The following is a 22,168-nucleotide window of genomic DNA, read 5'->3' on the forward strand; positions in this document are numbered from 1 at the left end:
CCCACCTAAAGATCGGAGCTAAGGCTTCCAGGATTACCCAAGATGGCTGCTCTGGCTTCGAAATGTGTTGGCAAACGGGAGCTGCAGCTCAGGGTGTGGACGTGGTCAGCTGGAGGTCCTGGAGGCGGGATGTGGTTGGTCAGGCAGGGGTCCTGGAGGTCTGGTGTGTTTGGTGTGGTTGTGGGATCCTAGAGGCCGGGTGCAATCAGTCGGTCTGGGGTCCCGGTGATAGGGTGCAGTCAGTTCGTCTAGGGGTCCTGGCAGCAGGGAGCAGTCAGTCGATGTGAGGGCCCCAGAGGCAGGGACTGATTGGTCGGGCTGAGGGATCCTGGAGACGGGGCTCAGTCAGTCCGGCCAGGGGTCCTAGGGGGCCTGGCTGTTGTCTCAAAATGGTGCCAGCCACATGTAATCAAAACTGCAGGTACTGTGATAGAGAACTTCCAGGCAACAGCGGGCAGCTGGTGCTACACTGGAGGTTGGCGATCAGTTTGCTGACTGTTGTCGGATGATCAGGAGGTGAACCTTGTGCATTGGGTGATGGATGGGTGTAAGGCAGGCGATGGACAGGCCAGAGGCTGGCAAATGGCCCAGCCCATGAATTTTTAAAATACAAATGTTCTGCTTTCCTCTAGAAAACTTTATTATCTTGGTCTTCAGTTTCTCAATTAGTGAATTAGTAGGATTCTTCTTTCAAATAAGGAAGTTAAATAATTGGACAGTATAATTTTGAATTTTATATAAAATTAAAACATATTAGAAAAGTTGAATTTGTTTTAAATAAAATGCTTGTGTTTTCATTTTTCCTCCCTCATATTTTGAAAGAAGAGAATGAGTTAAGAATCTGTGCCTTTTCTCTCCAGCCTCAGTCAGTCTATAGTGTGCTACTTGATTTTTTGGCATATGTGCATTAAGGTGAATATCTTAGAAATTTTTCCCTATGCTCTCTTTCTGTAAAATTTGGGCATATATTAGATGATAATTTTACTATTGATTTTCTATAATTCATAATTTATTTCCTTTCGTGGCTTATTTGCATATAGATGAAAATATTCAATGATGTTTATCACATCAGTGAAGTCTAATATTCTAGGGTTTATACCTATTCATATCAACCTTAGAAAATGACTATAAGGATAGCATTTAAAAATTTTTGGTGTTACTTTTTATGTGTGCAAAGGGGCTCTAGGACAAGAACAAATGAAGAAGCGTAGGCATAATATAAGAATTACAAAAATTAAGCAATGGATAAAGACTCAGAGAAAAGAACAAAATTTGAAAAATCAAAGATTAATTTTCATGGAGTTATGAAGCCTGAAGGAAATCTTGTTTAGTTATTTGCATTAAAAAGATATTAAATTAAACCCTTTGAATTATATAATTTAAAAAAATCTAGTTTTAGAAGAACCTAAAAATGTAAGAAAAATTTCACTAAGGAACCAAACCTAATACTTTTCTCTGACTGTGTCACTTTTTTCCCAAAGAAGGAACAGTTTTTTTTGTTTTTGTTTTTTATTTGTTTTCTTTTTGACCACTAGGGCTTGTTACTTGTAATGGTTCTAATACAACACTAAAAAGTGTAACCATTACTGAAAACTTATATCACATGATTCTCAGAGGATCATCCCTGAGGCAGAGAGAATATCTTCATTTTATCTCTTTTACAGATCCATTATTTCTTTATCCAGTTACCTGTCATACACTATCAAAACAATAGCTAATATTAATTCATCACTTACAATGTGACAAAGTACTTTTAAAAGTGTCTTACACATATAAACCCTTTACAATCCAGGAAATGGGAAGTATTATTCTAGTTTTACAGATAAGGTACAAAGAGGGAAAGCAATTTAATTCAGGATTACTCTGCTAATTAATGGCAGAGCCTAGCTTTGAACCTAACACTAGCTACAGAGTTTGCATACTTAACCATTCTTTTGTCTCTTGGTTTGCTGTTTTAGTCTGTTTCCTGCCACTATAATGGAATTATCTGCAGAGTGGGTAATTTATAAACAAAAGTTTATTGAACAGCACAAAAAGCAATGGAAGAAATGAAAGAAATTATATTTTATACATTTTTTCATGGCTATAAATGTATATTTTTTCATATACCATAAATGTATACATTTGTCAATTAAGAAATAAACAAATAACAATTACAAATACAAAACTTTGGTATTGCTGTTTTAACAGTTTCCAAATATACCTATATAGTTTTATATTATACTTTGATAGTTCAAAATTACTTTTAGTTTATAAATAAGTTTTCAGGCTTTCCTAGGGCTGATTTCACTAAGGATAAATGTACTTGAAAAATTATTAATCTTTGAGGATATTCATACATTTTATGCTAATTTTCAAAGCTATTGTAATTTTAAAATGTATTTTTATTAATACATCATACATACATTGACTTACTTGAATTATTGCCTAGAAAAAGTTATTTATATTTGAAAAAACTTCTTAAATTTGTTCTTCTATAGCATTCTATAAATCTGGAGATCACTCTTAGAACATCAGAAGGGAAAAACATTTATAGAAACAAATTTGAAAACTTCCAGAATCTTGATGGTGTACCAAACCAAATGTCAACTGGAGCTCGACCAAAAACTAAGGTAAGGAACTTTATTACAGAATACCTGGCAAGAACTACATATCCTCTCTAAGTGCTGTTTACCAAGGTAAAGTAGAACCTACCACACTCACACATTCTCTACTTTTCTTCTCATTTTTAAGTTTAAGGTAGACCATTTTTATTACAACATGAGGGGATTTGTAATGAAAATATATGAAGTTGTTAACATTTACAAACATTATGTAGTCATTAACATTTACAAAATAAGAAAAAATTCTTTTCGATGTTCAGAGAAAATGATTAGTCCAATGTGATAGGTGGAGCCAGAGTAAGGGACTGTATGCATTTCATTTATAGTGGAAAAATATGCTTCAGTTGCAAATTTCCTTAGCTATTATTAGAAAAGACTTCCCATTGAGATGGTCTGCGTCCCATGGTTCAGTTGTCCGGAACACATATTCCAGACATTAATTTTGTTGTACCAAGATAAATAAAACCCAGAGATTTTGTTGTGTTTTTGATATACTAAAAATGAAGAAAAACTTACCAGCCTTCCTTACAGATATTTTGCAACTTTTAATCAGATTAAACCTTTTTCTGAATATTTAAATTTTTTTCATTTTTAAAAAATTGAATCCAAAGGTAGATATTAAGCCCAGACTTAATATATTAATTATTGGATATCTAAAGATGTTTAATAATAATTTGTAAGATTTTATGTAGGTGCTTATGATTCCTGATTTATGATGCCCTGGCTACTTTATGACATAAAAGAATAATAATTTTATGAATAAATATAAAGGTGACATTATGCATTGTCCTGACAGGAAACCGGAGGAACTTTTAAAACGTATCTGAAGTGGGATAATTTAACAGATTGCTTACAAAGCCATGGACAAGGTTAAGGGGAACCAATAATTCCTTAGATGTTTGATAGCCCAGCAGTTCGCCCAGAAGATCTTTGTTCTTCATGGGCAAATGTACCCCCCAACCAAACTAGAGACTAACAGAAGAAACTAAGTGAGCTGCTTCTAACCTTCTGTTCTTCTGGAACTCATATTGACTGAAATCATGGAGAATTAGAGGGAAGGACACTTGGTTGATGCAGAGGATTTTTAGGATAGTGAAACTACTCTTAAGAATTATATAGTGGTAAATACATGGCATTATACATTTTTCAAAATCCTTTGAACAACAGCAAGAGTGAAGCTTAATGTAAATAATAAAATTTGGATGATTATGATATGTCAGTGTAGGATTATCAGTTGTAACAAATATACCACTTAGTCAGGGAATGTCATTGGTGGGGGAAGCTATGCATGTGGGAGTTTGGGGAGATTTGGGAAAGCTCTGTACCTTCCTCTCAATATTTTGTGTACCTATAGGTCTCTAAAAAGTAAAATCTATTTTTCAAATGTTTTCCAAATTAATAGAGCAAAATATAGTACATCCTAACTATTCTCTCTTTTGGTAAAGAATGATAGACAATATCAAACTTTTGCACTCAACTTCCTTTTTAGATCATTCCTAGCCCAAGAAGAAAATGTCTATTACTCATCAATTGATTTTTTTTTAAAGATTAACAGTTAAAGTTAAATAGGAGAAAAGCATTATCTTTAGTGTGATGCTATAGTTCATTTCCTGTTGCCTCTTAAGGGAATGTAATTTATTAAAGAGGTATTTGGGACCTTTCTTAGCCACTTTCCTAATAGAACTTTTTAAAAAATTCCCATTCCTTTTTTTATACAGTAAGCTCTTAATTGTTCTTGGGCAGATAATTTATTTCCAAATTAGTCCTTCAGGATAGGGACAGGATAAATGTATAAGTTATTATATAAAAACATTGGCAAATATTTAATTTCCTAACCCATCCATAGAATCATAACCTGAGTCTTCAGTCGATTCTTAGTGACGTAAGGAATGTAGAAGATACATATATATTCTCAAATATTGACACAGGGATCTATGTAACCTCTGAAAATATTTTTCTGTTTTCTGTTGTCACTACCAACATGTATCACAGGTATTCCTTCTAAGATATTCTTTTGTAAGCAGGCAGCATGTAGGACAGGCAGGGGTCCCCTTGGTAGAGGAATTCTTAATTCTATTCTGCCTATGAATCCTTAGGCAAATGGATAATAGACTCTGAAAGCTTCCCTTGCTGTTTTCCTACTCTACTCTAGGAATACTCTGTAAAAGTCTGCTCACTTTTGGTTCCTCTGAATATGTCATGAACTTAGAGCCTCCTTGATAGAGAAAAAGTTTCATTGACTAAATTTCTTTCAAGATAGGAAACAAATATTTCTACACACATTTATGATTTATGGTAGCCTAATGTATGTTCATTTGTGTAACTTATTATCATGGTCATTTTCTCAGGCTAGCCTGCAAATCCCAATTTTATCCATAATGTATCTAATTTATAAAATTCACTGTCCTATAGAGCATGTCTGAAGAATATGTGTTCTTTTCTGAATGTAGCTATGGTTGCCAAACAAAGGACTCTCTGTTCCTACCAAATACTGAGGGCAAGGCCTCTTGTAGCTTTAGACAGTGTTTCCCCAGAGCTAGCACTGCACAGAGAATGGTGTATTAAGGTCTTATTGCTTGTGTCTTATTGCTTACAGTCTTATTACTTATGTTAATTTGCTTCTTATTACTGTAAAAAATATCTAAGATAACCAACTTAAAAAGAAGTCAGGTTTATTTTGGAGGTTTCAGTCTATGGTTGGTTAACCTGCCTTTGTGTAGGCAGTATATCATGCTATGAATACATGGTGGAGGAAGCCTTCACCTTATAGAGAGAAGAGAAAGAAACAGTAGGGTTCTGAGCTCTTAAACCCCTATGAGGGCATGCCTCCCCCCACAATGACTTGAGGATTTTCCACTAGGCTCCTCTCTTAATTGTTCTACTACATCACAATAGAGCCACAAACTGAGGACCAAGCCTTTAACACATGGGCTTTGGGGGGACATTATCCAAACTACAGCATTGCTTATCAAGACTTCAATGTACTTTGAGTACAAATTTCCGAAGTTCAGAACATGAGTTTGTACCCTTGTAGAACTACTCATTTCTATTCATCTTAGATATCAGTCCTTACGGACAAAGTAAAGCATGATAGTTGTTGTTGTGTTTTGGATATGAGATGTCCCTCAAAAGCTCATGTATGAGACCATGTAGGAAGGTTCAGAGGAGAAATGATTGGATTTCGAGACTCTTAACCTAATCGGTTCATTAAACCCTGATGGGATTAACTAAGTGGTAATTAGAGGCAGTGAGGTATGACTGGAGGAAGTGGTGAACTGGGAGCATGGATATGGGGTATATATTTTGTATCTGGAGAATGGTGGCCCTCTTTGCTTTCTGATCATGATGTGAGTTGGTTCCCTCTACCACACTCTTCCACCATGATGTCCTGCCTCACCTCAAGCTGCGAGGAATGGATCTACTCACACTTCTCCAGTGTCCTCTTTCTCTCCCCTGACTTTTACTTAATGCCACAGCCATATTAAACTACTTTTAGACCCTTAGATTTTTATTGACCCTCCTTATATTTACATCACTTGTTTCTTTCACCTGGAATTTCCTTTCTGTCTTCTTTACATTAGTTCACTTTACTAGGTTCTCAAGCTCTGCCATAGAAAGTCCCTGTTCTTCTGGTATTTATCACATTAATGCCTTTTGTATATTTTTGCTTCTCCTTCATAGATCTTGAGGCAATTTGAAGTCCATACTGAGTCATTCATCTTTGAAACCTCAGTGCTAGGCGAAATAATTGAAAATAGCATGCCCTCATGAAATGCTCAAAAATATACTATGTTCTACGTATTTCAGCTGGCAAGAGTACCTTTCTGCTGTGGAGTATGGACAGAAGTTGCTATTTAGATACATATGAATCAATGTTTTGGCAAGATTTTAACGCTAGAAATGAAGATGGAAATAAATTCACACCACAGAAAGTTAGTGGTTTCAGGATGTCAAGAATTAAATAACTGTCAGGGACAAAGCCTTCTCTCTAGTAGAAGTTCCTAGAAGAATTTCTCATCTAGGACAGACTTATGGTTCTTTCTCACCCCCATCCCATCCCCTGCCTATTTTTTGTCTGAGAGGAGTTGGCAGCATGCTGTCCTTTCCACTGCTACCTTCTTTATTTTCATCTATTATTTCATCTATTCTTTGACTCCTGAGAAATAAGAAAACTGGTCTCAAGAAAGAAATCTCTTCTACAAAATTTCTTATGGGTTTCACTAGAAATTATAAGAAATAGACAATGATGAAAAAAACATTTTACATACTATCCTTCTATCAATACTTTACATTTTTCCCAAAAGAGTATTGGTGGGAGATAAGACAGAACACAGGTCTTGAGCCATGTTTCTTATACTTTGGAAGCCACCTATGTTCAGTGAATTTCCTGGAATATAGTTTATAATAATTAAAGGATATCTGTAGACTTTGTAAGAGTTGAGATGAAACAGGCTAGAGATTTGGCAAATGAGTTTTTTTGCTAGAAGAGAGACAGCTACAGAAATGTGGGAGAGGGAAAGCCTCAGGTGGTGATGTTGGGGGAGAACATTCTGACTCTTGTTACTTCTTCCTTGCTGTTATTTCTAGAATGACTACCATATGGATCCCTGCCTGAGCTCCTCAGTGGGGAGAAGTTCAAAGATTTTTATATGGTCAAAGGAATGAGGAAAAGTGTGTGAAACATATCTTCCCAGTAGCAACTGTAAAGGAAGCAGAGTTACTTTGACCACCAGACTAAGAGCAATTCCCAAGGGACTATCTGTACCTACACAATGGCCCAGAAGACATAAGATAGAAACTATTACTGTGTATGTTTATTTTAGTAATATCTTAAAGAATAAAATACTTAATTTACATTGGATTCTATGAGCAAATTGTGATTAATCTTCTGTTTGTTACCATAGACTTAGAGAATATTTGCCAGAGCTAGTATGTACTGAGCCATAGCTGTGTAAAACAACATCTGTCTCAGGAACACAGCCCACTTGTGTGGGTGAAAATATGCAGTTGCAAGCCACATGTGGTCACTGCATTCTTTAAGCCTTCTTTGTCTTTGAAATCATCCCAGCTACCAACCAAATTTATTCCTCCTCCGAATTAGTAAAAAGTATTTCTAAACATGGCATATCTGAAAAATTCAAGGCTTTCATTCAGTTTGTTTTATAGTCCTTACTAATTACACAAATTTTCTCTGTATCTTGAATGGATAGCATTATTGACTATTGTAATAAATTCTCCACCCTGCAGACTTGTGCAGCACAGGTCTGTGCCAAAAGTTATGTGCCAGATGGCATCTGAAAATGACTGGATAACTATGGTGAGAGGGTATTTAGAGAAAATACACAGTAAAGTACTATATCCACTTTCAATGCTTTAAAAAATATATTGAATAAGACAGTCTGCAATATTAATTAAGTGCCTATTCTATGTAGGACTTTGCAAGTACTGCTGCTCTTGTGCCAAGTTATCTGGACATAGAACTTAAAAATATTACTAATATGTCATCTCTTACAAGAATATTGGAGAAATAATGACTTCCTCAAATTTCAAGGTTTATCCACTGTTGATTTTCTGTGATAGAAACTTGGAACTGGGAGTAAGAACATTTTAGTCAAGAACAATGTTTTCTGTGGGTTTCTTAGCTGGGAATTGTTAAGTTAAAAATTTCAAAACTTCTTAAAGCACTTCAAAAGACCTTTGCCATGGGATTGTGCAGTGGAGAGAGACTGTTCAACTTCAAATACAGCCCAGGCAAGTAAGAATTTATAATTAAAGATATGTGGGGGCCAGTGAATGAAAAATTTCTAAGAGGAAACATCAGGAGTGTTATGATTTGGATATGAGGTGTTTCCCAAAGGCTCATGGATTATCCAATGTAGCAATGTTCTTAGGTGAAATTATTAGATTATGAGAGATATAACTTAATCAGTGAATTAATCCATTTGATGTATTAATAATTTGAATGGAATACTGGATGGGAAATGTAGGCAGGTAAAGGGATGTCTGAATGAAGTAGGTCACTGGGACATGTTCTTAGGGATTATATTTTGTCACTGGTGCCTCTGTCTCTTTTTCAGCTGTCATGAACTGATAGTTTTCCCTGCCACTTCCTTTTGCCATGATTTTCTCTCAAGTTCAGAGCAATGGAGTCAACTTCCCATAGACTGAGACCTTTGAAACTTTAAACCAAAATAAACTTTTCTTCCTCTAAGTTGTTCTTGTTAGGTATATTGGTCATAGTAATGAAAAACTGACTAACACAAGGAGTAAGGGAGATTCCTGCTGAACCAACCTAATGGAATTCTTGCTGAAGGCAGGATGGTTATCTCAGACATCCCCTGGTGGATGGAAGAGGAGGGGGAACCCCACCAGATAATGAGGGTGATTAGATATTGAGGGTGGAAGTTTCATTCTCAACTAAGAGTAGGTTCTTGGTAAAATTGGGAAATGCTAGGAAGTGCTCAGTAAGATAAGTTTAGAAGAAAGTTTAGGAGCCTGACTAAAGTTTGGTTAAGTAGAGAATCTTTGTCAGCATGTTCCATGGCCTTAAGAGACCTGTGGGAGATAGGATCCATTGGGATGGCCCAACTCATGGGCAAGATCTGATCAAGTGACAGAAATAGATTTGGTCTGTGAACAATAGAGCAGGGCCCTAGAGACATTAAGCATCTAAGAAAGCCTCCATCAGAGTATAGAAGTGACTGTGAATTCTGATGATAAATGTTTGTGTCCTGACATTCTGGTTCCTTAGTAATTGCACAGCTGTTCCTGGAGAGAGTGGGGCACATAAATTAGTGACTGTAATGATTATGCTACTCACATCTGCTCTGCATCATCTTCTCTACCCTTTCCAAACAGCTGTAGCCAAGTATGAAATTTCCTTCCCCACAGTTTAGACCATAGGACCTTAAGTTGTATCCCATCCCATCTCCCACCTTCAGTATCAAAACAAAGATTCTTCAGTCTTCCAAGTTTTCATATCACTGTAGTGGAGGACAACCCCCAAGAGGTGGCCCCACTTCAAGGAAGAATACTATGAATTTTCCATGTTGACACAGTGGGTTTTTTTTTTTTTTCTTTTTTGACCACAAAAAAGTTATGTTGGTGGATTTAAAGAATAGCCACATGTAGATGGCTTTCTAATCCTTTATTTTGAACGGAGAGTCAAGCAGTAAGTCCAAAGTAGAAGGCAATTTAATTAATTCACACTTACGTATAAATTACTGAAAGACCTTAAATGCTCTTGGAAAGTTGCATTTTAAAATGATTCTCAGTATACTGAACTAAAGTTTAGTTCAGTGGAAAACCACTTGCTTAGCATGCACTGGACCCTGTGTTTGATCACAAGCACTGCAAAAATAAAATGAAATAAAATAAAATAAATAGATTCTCTTTTGATCCAAACAAATCTCTGGTGAAGGGTGATCTTGGCAATGTAATGTGGTAAAACAAACAAATCCATAAATGCCCCAGAAACTGTTTTAGATGCAGGAGCAGAACAGAGAGTATTATGGTTTGAATACGAAGTAGCTCACAAAGACTCATGTTGAAGACCTGGGTATTTGGGTAAGTGAGTGGATCATGAGGACTCTCGCCTCCTTCTTAGCTGAATGGACTATTAGGAGGTGGTGGGGGGTGGGACCTAGTTGAAGGGAATGGGTTATTGGGAGCATGCCCCTGAGAAGTCTATCTTGTCCCCAACCCCTTTCTTCTCCCCCTCCACTCTGCTTCTCAGCAGCCATGAGATGAGCATCATTCCTCCATTATACCATTTTACAGTGATACCCTGCTTTGCCTTAATCCTAAAGCAGTGGAGCTGACTATCATAGACTGAAACTTCTAAAGTCATGAAGCAAAATAAATCTTTCCTCCTTTAAGTTGTTTTTCTCAGGTATTTTGTCACAAAGAAAAATCTAACTTACATGACATATTCCCATCTAAGTTTGTGCTCTGTTAAGTTGTTCCTGTTTTCTCATAGCCTTTTCATGCTCCCTCTACTTCTAATTCCATGGTTATTTTGAAGTTTCAAGTCTTTTTTTTTTTTTTTTTTCTTCCAACAAACTTCAGAATCAGAACTTGAGGATGGGGGTAAAAATGCCTACCAGGGAGGAATGATAGGTAGGGAGTACAGAGACAGAACCATGGGTCTCTAAGTGTTCTGGTCATTGTGAGTCCTATTTCTAAACATCAGGGGAAGTCAGTGGTTTGTTATAATGTATCTGTGTATGGATTGATTTGTCTGTAAAAATATCAGAAGTAGAAAAATAATGGCAAACTATAATTGAGAGTAGCTGTTGATGTCAAGCATTTGGAAAACATCCAGCCCCATTGCTCCCTTGGGCTAGACTGATACTGCCTTGTGAACTTCCTTCAAGAAAAACATAACCAGTTTCACCATCCATTTTTATTAACTCCACATTCTCAGAGGAACCTTTATGTACTCCCTTGAATATCAGCACTAAATTTATTTCGCTCCATGAAGAACCATCTTACTAAATTCACAAAGCCAATTGTGCCTTCCAAGACAAGTAGGAATATCTGTGAATATTCTTCCTCCATTATGCCTGCTTTCTTTTAAGTCTCCAGTCATTATTTCAAGAATAAGGAAAGTGATATTTTTATTCCTAATGGAAAAATTTCAGAATCAATATGCTTGCTATGAGCGGCCTCAGGTACTTATATGAGTATGGGCTAAGAAACTTTTCTTTGGTTAAGGTAGAGATAGATCATCAAAAGGAATTGGGTTTTAGCTACTTTAATGGTGATATTAATGCCTACTAGAAAAGAAAATAGGCCAAGAGATTCAGGGTCTGATGAAGACCTGAGATTCAGAGTTGAAAGCTACAGGTCAGCACTGCCCTTGGAAGTGATCCACATATTTAGATTTTCTAGTAACCACTTTTAAAAAATGAAAGTTAACAGGTGAAATGAACTAATCTTAATAGCATATTATATTGAAACCAACATATACAAAGTTATTTCAACATGTAATTAATACAAAATTTTTAATAAGATTATTTTTGAATTCTAAGTCTTCAAAATAGAGTATGTATTTTACATGAAAAGCATATCTAGACTTAGACTAGCCATATTTTAAGTGTTCAATAGCCACATGCCTGGTAGACAGAACAGCTCCAGGGGATAATCCAAGAAAGAAATTCATGGTATTGAAAACCATTTATTTATTCTAATAGAACCTAAGTCAGAGAGAGCAGTAAGAATCTAATGAGAGAAAATTAAGAGAATTTCATAACTTTGGACAGAGATTTTCAAGAAATAGATTGATCAAAGATGATTAATGTGAATAGGCAGTATTTGCTGAGTATGATTCAGATGGATATAAGGGGATCAATTTTTACTTTAAGGGATGAACTTGGAATTCATCCAAAATGATTTTGGTTTTCTTAAAGTAAGTAAGAAAAACAGTTCTGCTCCTGGAACAGGGTAGAAGTAAAAGTTAAAGCCAAAGAACATGTGTCTAAAAAAAGCTCCAAGAATATATAACACCAAAGGGTAAAGAAGACTCCTGAAACTAATTTTATATATATAAAGTGCTTTGTTAGCTGAAACTCATAAACATTCATGGGTTATTGTTATTGGCTAAAGAAAGGGCTGTTTTGTGGAGATGAGCTATCAGGGAAAATCCATCATCAGAGAGCACCATTAACTGTCAGAGATGTGCTACTCCTGGTGAGCAATAGAGAATAAGTGGAAGTGAGGGAGGGCTGTCTTTCTGTTGAGGGCAATCAGAGATTTGTTTTATCAAAACATTTATTGCCTATTTTTTAGAGCCTTCATACCATTACTCTCATTATATATTTAGTGTGAGGGCATATTATGCTCAATAATTAGTTTTTTATCCCCTCAATGTAGGTTTTCAGTGACTTCATAAAAATGATAAATGGCTCTTCTTCATGCAAGATAGAGATTGGCAGGCAATTCAAAGTTAAGATTTCCCAGTAGAACCATCACTACCAAGGAGATCAAACACTGCCTCACCTCTATTCTGAAAAATGTCAAAATTAGGCCAAGATTTTTATGATCCCTACTCCATACTGCCTAAAAGGCTTTTATAGCTTCCCCTTTTTTTTTTTTTTTTTTTTTTTCCTTTTTGGTTGTTCATTTGCCAGCAATTTCTGCGTTTCCTCAGTTGTATCCATTTTGAATATGCAGTTGTTCACAGATGCTCCTAAAGGCAGTCATTTCAAGGAGCTCTAGGTTTTTCTGAGACCATTGTATATGTAGGAAAAATTATTTTCTTGGGAAATGGTTTAGGAAAACACAAAAACATTTTTACACTAGAAAGCAATTGAACTATTTGACAGCATATCCTGCAAAGCAGTACACTTGGAACCTTTAATAAATAGCCTATTCTGAAATATCCAATGTAAGTATAACACTATTAGAGGATTTTCTCACACCTCATCCTGTTTGAACTATACAATGACCTCATCAGGGCATTTGAAAGATTCTACTGTTTTGAAGCCAGAATGTTTAAATGACTTGACCAAGGTCACAGAGCTGGTATTTGACAAAACCAGTGTCTAGTGCTATTCTTTATATGCCATATCGTCGTCCTATTTCTTTGAAAGTGTCTACCAGACCACAAACCCTGGAAGTAATGACTATAACTACATGCTGTCTTTATGGCTCTGCTCCCATTTCTTATAACTTCAGATCCTACAATTTCTACCCATCATTCTAGGAGTCTCAGGGTCTTTGTTCCCCCAGGAATCTTGGTGGGAGTGGAGTATGAGAGTTCACATGTATTTGGAACAGTGCATTGTGACAAGCACCATTTTTTAAAGTTTAGTTTATTTTTAAAAACCATTTTATAATACAATTGGGAATCCATGGTGTCATCTCTTACTGCCCAAGTCATGAACAGTTGAATCCCTTTGAAGATACCAAATCTGCGGCAGTGTTATGTTCTCTCACTTGTCTGGTCCAGTTCCAGGCTGTTGTATTATGCTGCTCCGACTCCAAATGCAAAGGTAACACTTGAGCAGAGAAAGTGCCCTTTGCTCCACCCCCACATGCCACTTTCCTTTCTTCCAAAGCTGTTAAACACTGCCCTCAACAGAGTCTTTAAGGAAACTGCTCTTTTCACTTTGATTGCTTGTTTTTATAGTCTTCTTTCTCTGAGTAGTACCCAGAGACTGAATTAAAGAAACCAGGTAATAAGTCCCATACTGTTCCCTCCAGTTGCTACATTCCTCCTCAATGACCTATTGAGCTTAAACACAACTGACCTTCCTTTGAATAAGTTAATTCCCTAAATATTCTTAGATCTTTCCCAACAACAGATTCTGCCCATCCTTCCACAGCCCAGACATGTTCATGCTTTAGATAATAAAACCCAGATTGAAACAATTCCCCCCAGAAATTGTCCCCATTTTCTTAGTTACCCTTTGTGAACATCTATTGAATCAAAGCCAGATTTTTCTGCCTGAATGTCAAATTACCTTTCCCAACTGTTCATTTAATCTTATTATCTTTCATGCCCCTGCCTCTGTAGGATGTCAGAGAAAACTTGTGTGTAATGAGTGTTTTCCATAAGTATCAATGATATAAATGAGTGAATAACAAATTATGGGTGAAAGATTATAGACTGACTTTTAGATATATTTCTAGGTATTTTTTATTAATGATTAAAATTTTTTTCTCTCAAACTACAAAGCTGTTATTCATTATCAGTGTCTTACTCATCTTCAGTAGTCTCTTCTTATCAAGTTAACATGAATAAAGATGTTGGCAGTGAATAAGTAAGGTTTTTATTATTAATGAGGAAAACACATTAATTAGTACAACACTGAGTTAAGTTATTGAACAAACCAGACCTTAAATGAAACAAATACCTACTCAGAAGCTCAAAATCTTAAGGAAGGTTATAGTAACTTAGATCTCTTCTATAAAATGACATGCAGATACTCACAAATATATAATGCAACATGAAAAAAATCATACTTTGTGAACATTAGTACAAGTGGTTTTATGTAGTACAGAGTTTAAGAATGAGTCATGAGAATTGTATCTTCAGAGAGGATATAGCCAAGTTAAAAAAAAAAAAAAATCAACACTCACTTCCTTTTTGGAGAGACTTCAAGAAGGAAATGAGATTTCCAACACTCTTTCCTAAAGGAGGAAGGAAGAAGGTAAAGTTGTAGAGGTCAATTAATCCACATACCTCAATCATCTAGATTTGGAACTAATTGATATGTAAATACAAGCATAAAAAAGAGATGAAAATAAATACTTATATGGCTGATAAAACTAATTTGATGACCATGCTTTGTGCCCAAAATTGCCTTCTTGTTTTCCCCTCACTTTTATCCTGAATAGAATTTTCTTGTCCCAAGTGTATCAGCTGGACATATTCAGGCCTCTGTGAAAGAGTCAGGAGCTGGTGAAGGGTTACCATGCAATTTTCAAAGGAGAAATACAGAGAAAGTGAGCCTCATATGTCTAGCTTCCATCCCCAATTGGAAAAGTCAATAATCAGCAAACTTTCTGAAAAGGGCCGGGTAGTAAATAACTTAGGCTTTGAGACCATGTGTTCTTTGTTTCAACTACTCAACTTTGTGCTGGTTGCACGGGAGCAGATGTAGACAATATGTAAACAAAGTGAGTACAGCTGTTGTATTATTTTGGTAAGGCTGCCTTAACAAAAAACCACATACTGGCTTAAACAATAGAAATTTATTATCTCACAGCTCTGGAGACTAGAAGTCTAAGATCAAGGTGCAGGCAGGGTTGGTTTCTTCTGAGGATTGCAAGGGAAATCTGTTCCTGGCCTCTCTTAGCTTCTGGTGGTTTGCTGGGGATCTTAGGAATTGCTTGACTTGTAGAAACAAAATTCTGATCTCAGTCTTCATTTTCACATGACAATCTTCTTGTGTGTGTATCTCTGTTTAATGTCCTTTTTATAAGAACAACAGTCATATTGGATTAGGAATTCACTTTAGCCCAGCATAATCAATATTAATCAATTACATATATAAAATAATCTTTTTGCAGATTAAGTCCACATTTTTAAGTACCAGGGATTTCAATATATGAATTTGGGGTAGGCACAATTCAACCCATAAGAGCTGAGTTCCAATAAAACATTATATATACACATAAAATGTTGAATTCCATTAAAATGGCCTTCAACTGTTAATGCCTGTTATGATAAATCCTTTTTTTTTTTTTCCCACAATTATGCAGACCATACGAAAATAAGCCCCCACAGGTTACCAACTTCTGAGTTAAGTCACTCTTCCTCCAAAGGGAGGACTGTGTGAGGCAGGGAAGGAAACCAAAAGTGTTTCTACAATTCTTACTCTCTGGGGGTTGAGTGAGAATAGAAGTATGAGGACTGGGATAACAAATGCCTCATATCACATAGTCCAAAGAACCCTGGCCAACTGGGAGTCAGAATGGGAAGCATTATCCAGGATTTCCCATTGGGGATGAGATGGTCCAAGGTCAGAGATGACAGTGGAATAGGAAAAAATAAAAATCAGAGAAACAAGAAAGTTTAGAAAGTGTAACTTCCAGTCTTCATTTTAGGCCATTTAAAAGCCACAGTACACCTTAGAAGTAATTGATCAGCCAGGTCAAAGTAATTCAGGAAGAGGAGGAATAGAAGTAAATCCATAAGTAGGAACCTTGAGGAGAGGATAATGCAAAAATCCAGACTGACTTTACAAGAACCTGGACTGAAGCTATAGTTAAGAGGGAATAAAAAAAAATCTTAAAAAAAATCTTTCTCTGCTCTAAGTTCTCTGACACTTCTCTAAAATGCTTATTTCTGAAAGTCCTTGGTTATGAGTTCTTACACTACTTATTATTCCCATCTTGTAGGTAATGCAATTAAGACTTTGATTTTCATAGAAAGATTGCTCACACATAGGGTGTTTAGTGCAGAAATATATATATATATATATATATATATATATATATATATATATATATATATATAATTTTCAGCAACATGCCTTAGGCTCTTAATTTCCTGTGATCATTTTCATCCTTTAGATTCCCGTGGTTTGCTGTGTAATTTTTACTGCAAGGCTTTATGAATCAAATGATTATTGTGAGGGGTGGTCTTGAGGGACATACCAGCCTCGTCATCCCTTCCTGTAGAACACACTTCCAAAATCTGCTGAAATATCAAACTATATGACTAAAAACAGCCCATGTGTACTTCATTGTTTCAAACCCTCCTTCTGAATTGCCTCCAAGGATTTACAATTTAATAAGGGTCTCTGATTTTTAATTAAAGGGCAGTTTTTGCAATAAAAGTCACAGAGAGAACATTTCTGCATCTTTTGTGAAGCTTCTGCTGAAGATTTTTGATCCTATTATTTGATGCTAGTGCATGAAGCACTATGTAATAAGCTATTATTAGATTTTAGTGTTAGAAACAAAGAGAGAGTCTCCTTTGATGAAGTATTTCCTCTAAGATAACCATGCACACAGAACTCTTCAATATTCATTTTGTTTTACCATTTCAGAAGGTCAGAGATAAATTTTGTACTTTAGTTGAGAGACTCAACCCAGGTTTTCAGTTTAAGTTTTCTCCTCTCTCACTTTATTCTTTGGATCCTTTTATTTTTAACTTGCTTTCATGGTTTTATTAGAGTGCTTTTTATTGCAAAGAGACACAAAACATTTTTGAGCATAAGTAGACTATAAATCACCATTAATAAATGATTGGCTCTTATCACTTTGTCCATGGGGATTATCCTCTAATATGGAACTTTGTGACCTTGGTTACCTATTAATGCTATCTTGGGTTACAGTGAATTTTTTTTTTTTTTTTTCCACACAGGTTCCTTAATCAATGGTTTCTGTCTTGAAATGCTGTATTTGTTAAAGAAACAAACATGTATTGGACTGCAGAAATACACAAGTTTGTAAAAAGAAACTGTTTTTAGGAAGCAGTTTAATTATCTCTTTGAAAGAATTAAAATTAAATATAAAGCACTTTAGCTATGATGTTCCTTAGGATTTATTTGCTTGAAAGTGACAGAAGCCCAACTCAGTATCATTTAGGAAAAAAAGATATATATTGATTTGAAAAATTTGGGAAGCTTTACCTATAACTAGATCTAGGAGCTCAAATAAGACCCTTTTGCTCATCACTGCTTTACTGAACTATTTATTGACTTCATTTGAATCAGGTTTTCTCTACAATATACAAAAGTGACTAGCAGTAGTTCTGGGTTTCTAGTGTACCACTAACTGACATTTGAGGGAGTGGTGTGGGAAGGGGGAGTCTGTTTGAAGGCCATTTGTCAACAACTCCAAGGAAAGCTTTTATGGCCTGTCTTTGGTCATGTGACCTTCCTTGGACTTAACTGTGACTGAAGAATTCCAGTGAGTACTTAATTAGCCAGGGCCCCATGACATGCCTCTTCCTAGAGACAGGATATGTGATCTGCCCCACCCAAATTACTTGGACTCAGAAAGGAGAGTTCTTAAAGAAACTCTGGGATGAAGAAAGCACAGGTTAACTACATCTTTATGTTTCCATAACATGGATGCCCAGCATCCATTTTTATACCCATTTATAAAAATTCCCAAAATGGTTCTTGCTAATATAATGTAAATACACCTCTACAAGGAAAACTGCCCTACCTCCACCCTTAAGGGAGACAGGACTCATCCAGTTACTGCTTTCCACTTTAATTCCAGACTCTCTAAGTTAAGGCATTTTTCTTGGTTAGGTCTAAATGTATCTCCTCATGCCTTGGCTAAAGGATACATTTAACACTGCCAATTCATGGTGGTAGGGAGAGAGAGAGCACTTGCTGCAATAAAACTTCCATTTGGGAAAGGATAAGAGGGCAACCACTAAATAGTGATCTCAAATTTGATAGCAATTGTCTCATGCTACTGGGCAAAGAAAAGCAAGGACTCTCTGACTTAGCAGTGGAGGGAGTTGTTTGTTCAAGAATCTGACTTGCCCTTCACTGTTCCAGGAGGAACTCCTTTATCCATTGTCCTACATGGTGACAGACAGATAAACTTGAAGAGGTTTTCATTCAGACAGCTCTAACATTTCAGTTCCTATTTCCTGTAGATATAGATTTGGAGCCTGGAATTTGCCTTGTAAGTTGAGCATTTTCAGTTGTGTTTGGTAAGCCTTGGCATTTCTCTGGCAATGCCACTGCCTTTCCTGATGGACCTGGCTGCTATTTGTTGGTCTGTTGATTTCTTAGATACTCCCCAAAATGGTACCCAGAGCTCTTGGACAGTCACTAGTTTCAGTTCTCACTGATTCTCCTTCTTAGTAATCAGCCTTTATTCTCTGCCCTGCCCACCAGCCATATGGGAAACTAGGCTGCAGTCATGCAGATCCTAACCATTTGTGGTGGTGGAAATTTCTGGGAATGGGGTATTGTGGAAGAGTTTTAATTATCCTCTTTGTTAGGAAATGTATGGATAGCAACAAGTATTTGCAAGTGATCCTTTGGTTCAATTTCTTTTCTCATTCTGCTTTCTACCTGTACTAGCTTTAGCAATGGCAGAGACTAACACATCTACCATGTCAAAGGCACATGGTTATTTGCTCTTGGCCATTTTGGAGTTCCAGGTGAAGGCAAAAAGGATGACTCTGAGCAAGGACTTAATCTCATTTCCTCTCTGCTTCCAGAACTGCCAGATTAGTTTGGGGAATATCCTTTCTTGTACACTCTGGTTGAAGTTTAAAAATAGTCAAAGCCCTCCAAGATACTTTTTTTCCTGATTCCATAAAACTCTATACTTGATATTTATATGATTTGAGTTCCGAGACACATTAAGCATCTCCCAATGGACTTATTTGCTGTCAAGTAATAGGTTTTGCCTTTTTTCCTAGCCTTGAATGGGGGAATACTCCACCGACTTCAGCTCAGCCAATATCACATTTTAAGGTCTGTTGTTATCATGCTCTACATTAGAGTTTGGTACACATTCCTATAATGCATACCAAAAACTTAAATAGAAGGAATTTATTGGCTTCCACAATTAAGCCAAAAATATAGTTGTCTTCAAGCATATTTATAAAAGTTCAGTGATGAGACCAGGGCAAAAGACAGGTAGCTTATTATCAAAGAAAAGAAAATGGATAGATAACACTTCCCATCACCCCGTTGCTAACAACCTCCAGGACAGGGGAAGGATTGCACTTTCACCCCTGTGACTCTCTTCCTGCCTTTTGATCATTTTTGGTCACATATGCATGAGAAGAAAGGAAACCTAAAATTTATAAAGGGACAGGACATCCCCACTCCCTTGGGCACACCAGCTCTGAACCCCCACTCTCTGGAGGAATCTCTCTCTCTTCCCACTGCCCTCTGTTCTGTTTCTTAAATAAAATTTACTTTTTGCTTTTGCCTCAGCGTTTCTCAGGTGATTTATCTTCAACACCTGGGAAACAAGGACCTGATTCTGATTCTCAAGACCGGTTTCAGTGTGATCAGGACACATCTTTTTCCATCATCTCTACTGTTTTGGCCACAGTCTAATAGTTTTACTACTTATAAGCAAACAGTCAAAAAACAACTCTAAGCTTACATAATTCTCAGTGTTATCAACACAGCCAAAATTGTAAATGCAAATACAAGTTGAGCATCCTCAATCCAAAATCAAAAATCCTAAATGCTCTAAAATCCACAATTTTCTTAGAGCTGACATGATGCCATAAATGGAAAGTTCTACACTTAATCTCATGTATTAGATCACAATTAAAACACACACATGCATTAACAAGATTCTATAAAATTACCTTCAGGATCTGTGTAACATTAATGAATTTTGTGTTTAGGTTTGGGTCCTAACCCAAGATATCTCATTACATGTATGCAAATATTCCAAAATCCAAAAATATCCAAAATCTGAAATACATCTGGTCCCAAGTATTTCAGGTAAGGGATAACTTAACCTGTATTCCTTTGTTGGCCTGATGGGGTTGTTGGTACAACCCCAAGGGAACACAGTACTCTATTTAGTAAAGTTTGTAGCACATGTCAACCTGGAAACAGGGAGTAGGATCAGACACTTAGACTGAGAATGGAAGGGGAGTGGTTTCCCTGAAGAGATGCTAAATCAAAATGCTAATGTCCCCTGCATTGGATAAGTCACTTTATATAAAAGGGGAAGATTGATTCCTAAACACAATTCAGTCTTAATTATATACCACCATATGATTTTTAACATATTTTACAGCATAGCGATTCTTTTTTTATTATTTTGATTCATTGTACACAAATGGGGTACAACTTTCATTTCTCTCATTGTACACGAAGTAGTCACACCATTTGCATAATCATACATGTACATAGGGTAATGATGTTTGTCTCATTCTATTATTTTTTCCTTCCCCCCACCCCCTCCCCACCCCTCATTTTCCTCAATACAATCCATCCTTCCTCCATTCTTGCCTCCCTGCTACCCACCCCCCAACCCGTTATGTATCATCAGAGAAAGCATAGTGATTCTTAAACACTGTGGTCCCAGGATCCCTTTAACTTTTGAAAGTTATAAAGGATCCCAAAGAGGTATTGTTTGTATATGTTATAGCTGTTGATGATACTTATATTAGACATTAAAACAAAATTTAAAATTATACTCTTTAACTTCATTTAAATACAATAGTAATGAAACTACTACATATTAACATAATTAGAATATTTCAGTGAAATAATTGAAAAAAAGAAATTTAGTAATAAAATTTTACATTCTTTTAAACAGATTGCTACTTTCTTTTGCATTTTTGCAAATCTCTTTACTGTCTAACTTAATTAGCACCTGAATTTTCATATCTAATTCTGCTTCAATTTATTGTATTGTTGTTATTAAGAAAAATATTTTAAATTGCAGATGGACACAATACCTTTATTTTTTATTTATTTATTTTTATATGTCACTGAGGATTGAACCCAGTGCCTCATACATGCTAGGCAAGTGCTCTACCACTGAGCTACAACCACAGCCATGCAGTGTTGTTTTGGTGAAAGAAAATCTGGCCTCACAGTTACATAGTTGAGAAAGGAGAAGCATTTTAATAGCCCCTTTAGTAGTTTTTCGTATTCATTTTTACACTACATCAAAATCAACAAATAATAATTTCTTCATATATAGAATCTGAAACCATATTGATGAATTTTTCATCTTCTATTACATTAAAATACATTTATACAATGTGTTCTTTGAAAGTATCTTTTTTTGCACCCGTGATTTTATAGCATCTCACCTGGGTTATTTGGAAAATGTTGTTTCACTGAATTACGCAGATCTTCCAAATATTAACATGTTTCATTAGATGATGTAAAAAAAATCGCCTTAACTTATATAATCACTGTTCTCAGAAAAGTCTCCAATATTTGGAAGCTGTCAAACTCATTGTGGTGGATACAAGTTTTCCAAAAGTCTAACTTTCACTTGAAAACTGAAATTTTATAACTGGCAATAAATATTGTCTTTTACTTTGAGTGACCAGCTCACTTTGTTCATTTTTGAGAAAATATCTGCCAAACACCCAAAGCTGAATAAGTATAGTTTGTCTGTCAATTGTTCATTTATGTAAAAATGGT

At 36.0% G+C, this 22,168-nt stretch overlaps 1 protein-coding gene across 1 annotated transcript in view; it reads left to right on the plus strand.

Annotated features, from left to right (window-relative positions):
* Positions 1-22,168, plus strand: part of STARD13 (StAR related lipid transfer domain containing 13) — a 415,422-nt gene that overhangs the window by 11,182 nt on the left and 382,072 nt on the right. Inside the window, 1 exon segment of the mRNA XM_079137263.1 lies at positions 2,481-2,612. Coding sequence (XP_078993389.1) covers positions 2,583-2,612 — 30 coding nt within the window. The 5' untranslated portion in view covers positions 2,481-2,582.

The sequence above is a fragment of the Sciurus vulgaris genome (assembly GCF_902686455.1).
Source record: "Sciurus vulgaris genome assembly, chromosome: 4".
In the NCBI taxonomy this organism is placed as follows: Eukaryota; Metazoa; Chordata; class Mammalia; order Rodentia; family Sciuridae; genus Sciurus; species Sciurus vulgaris.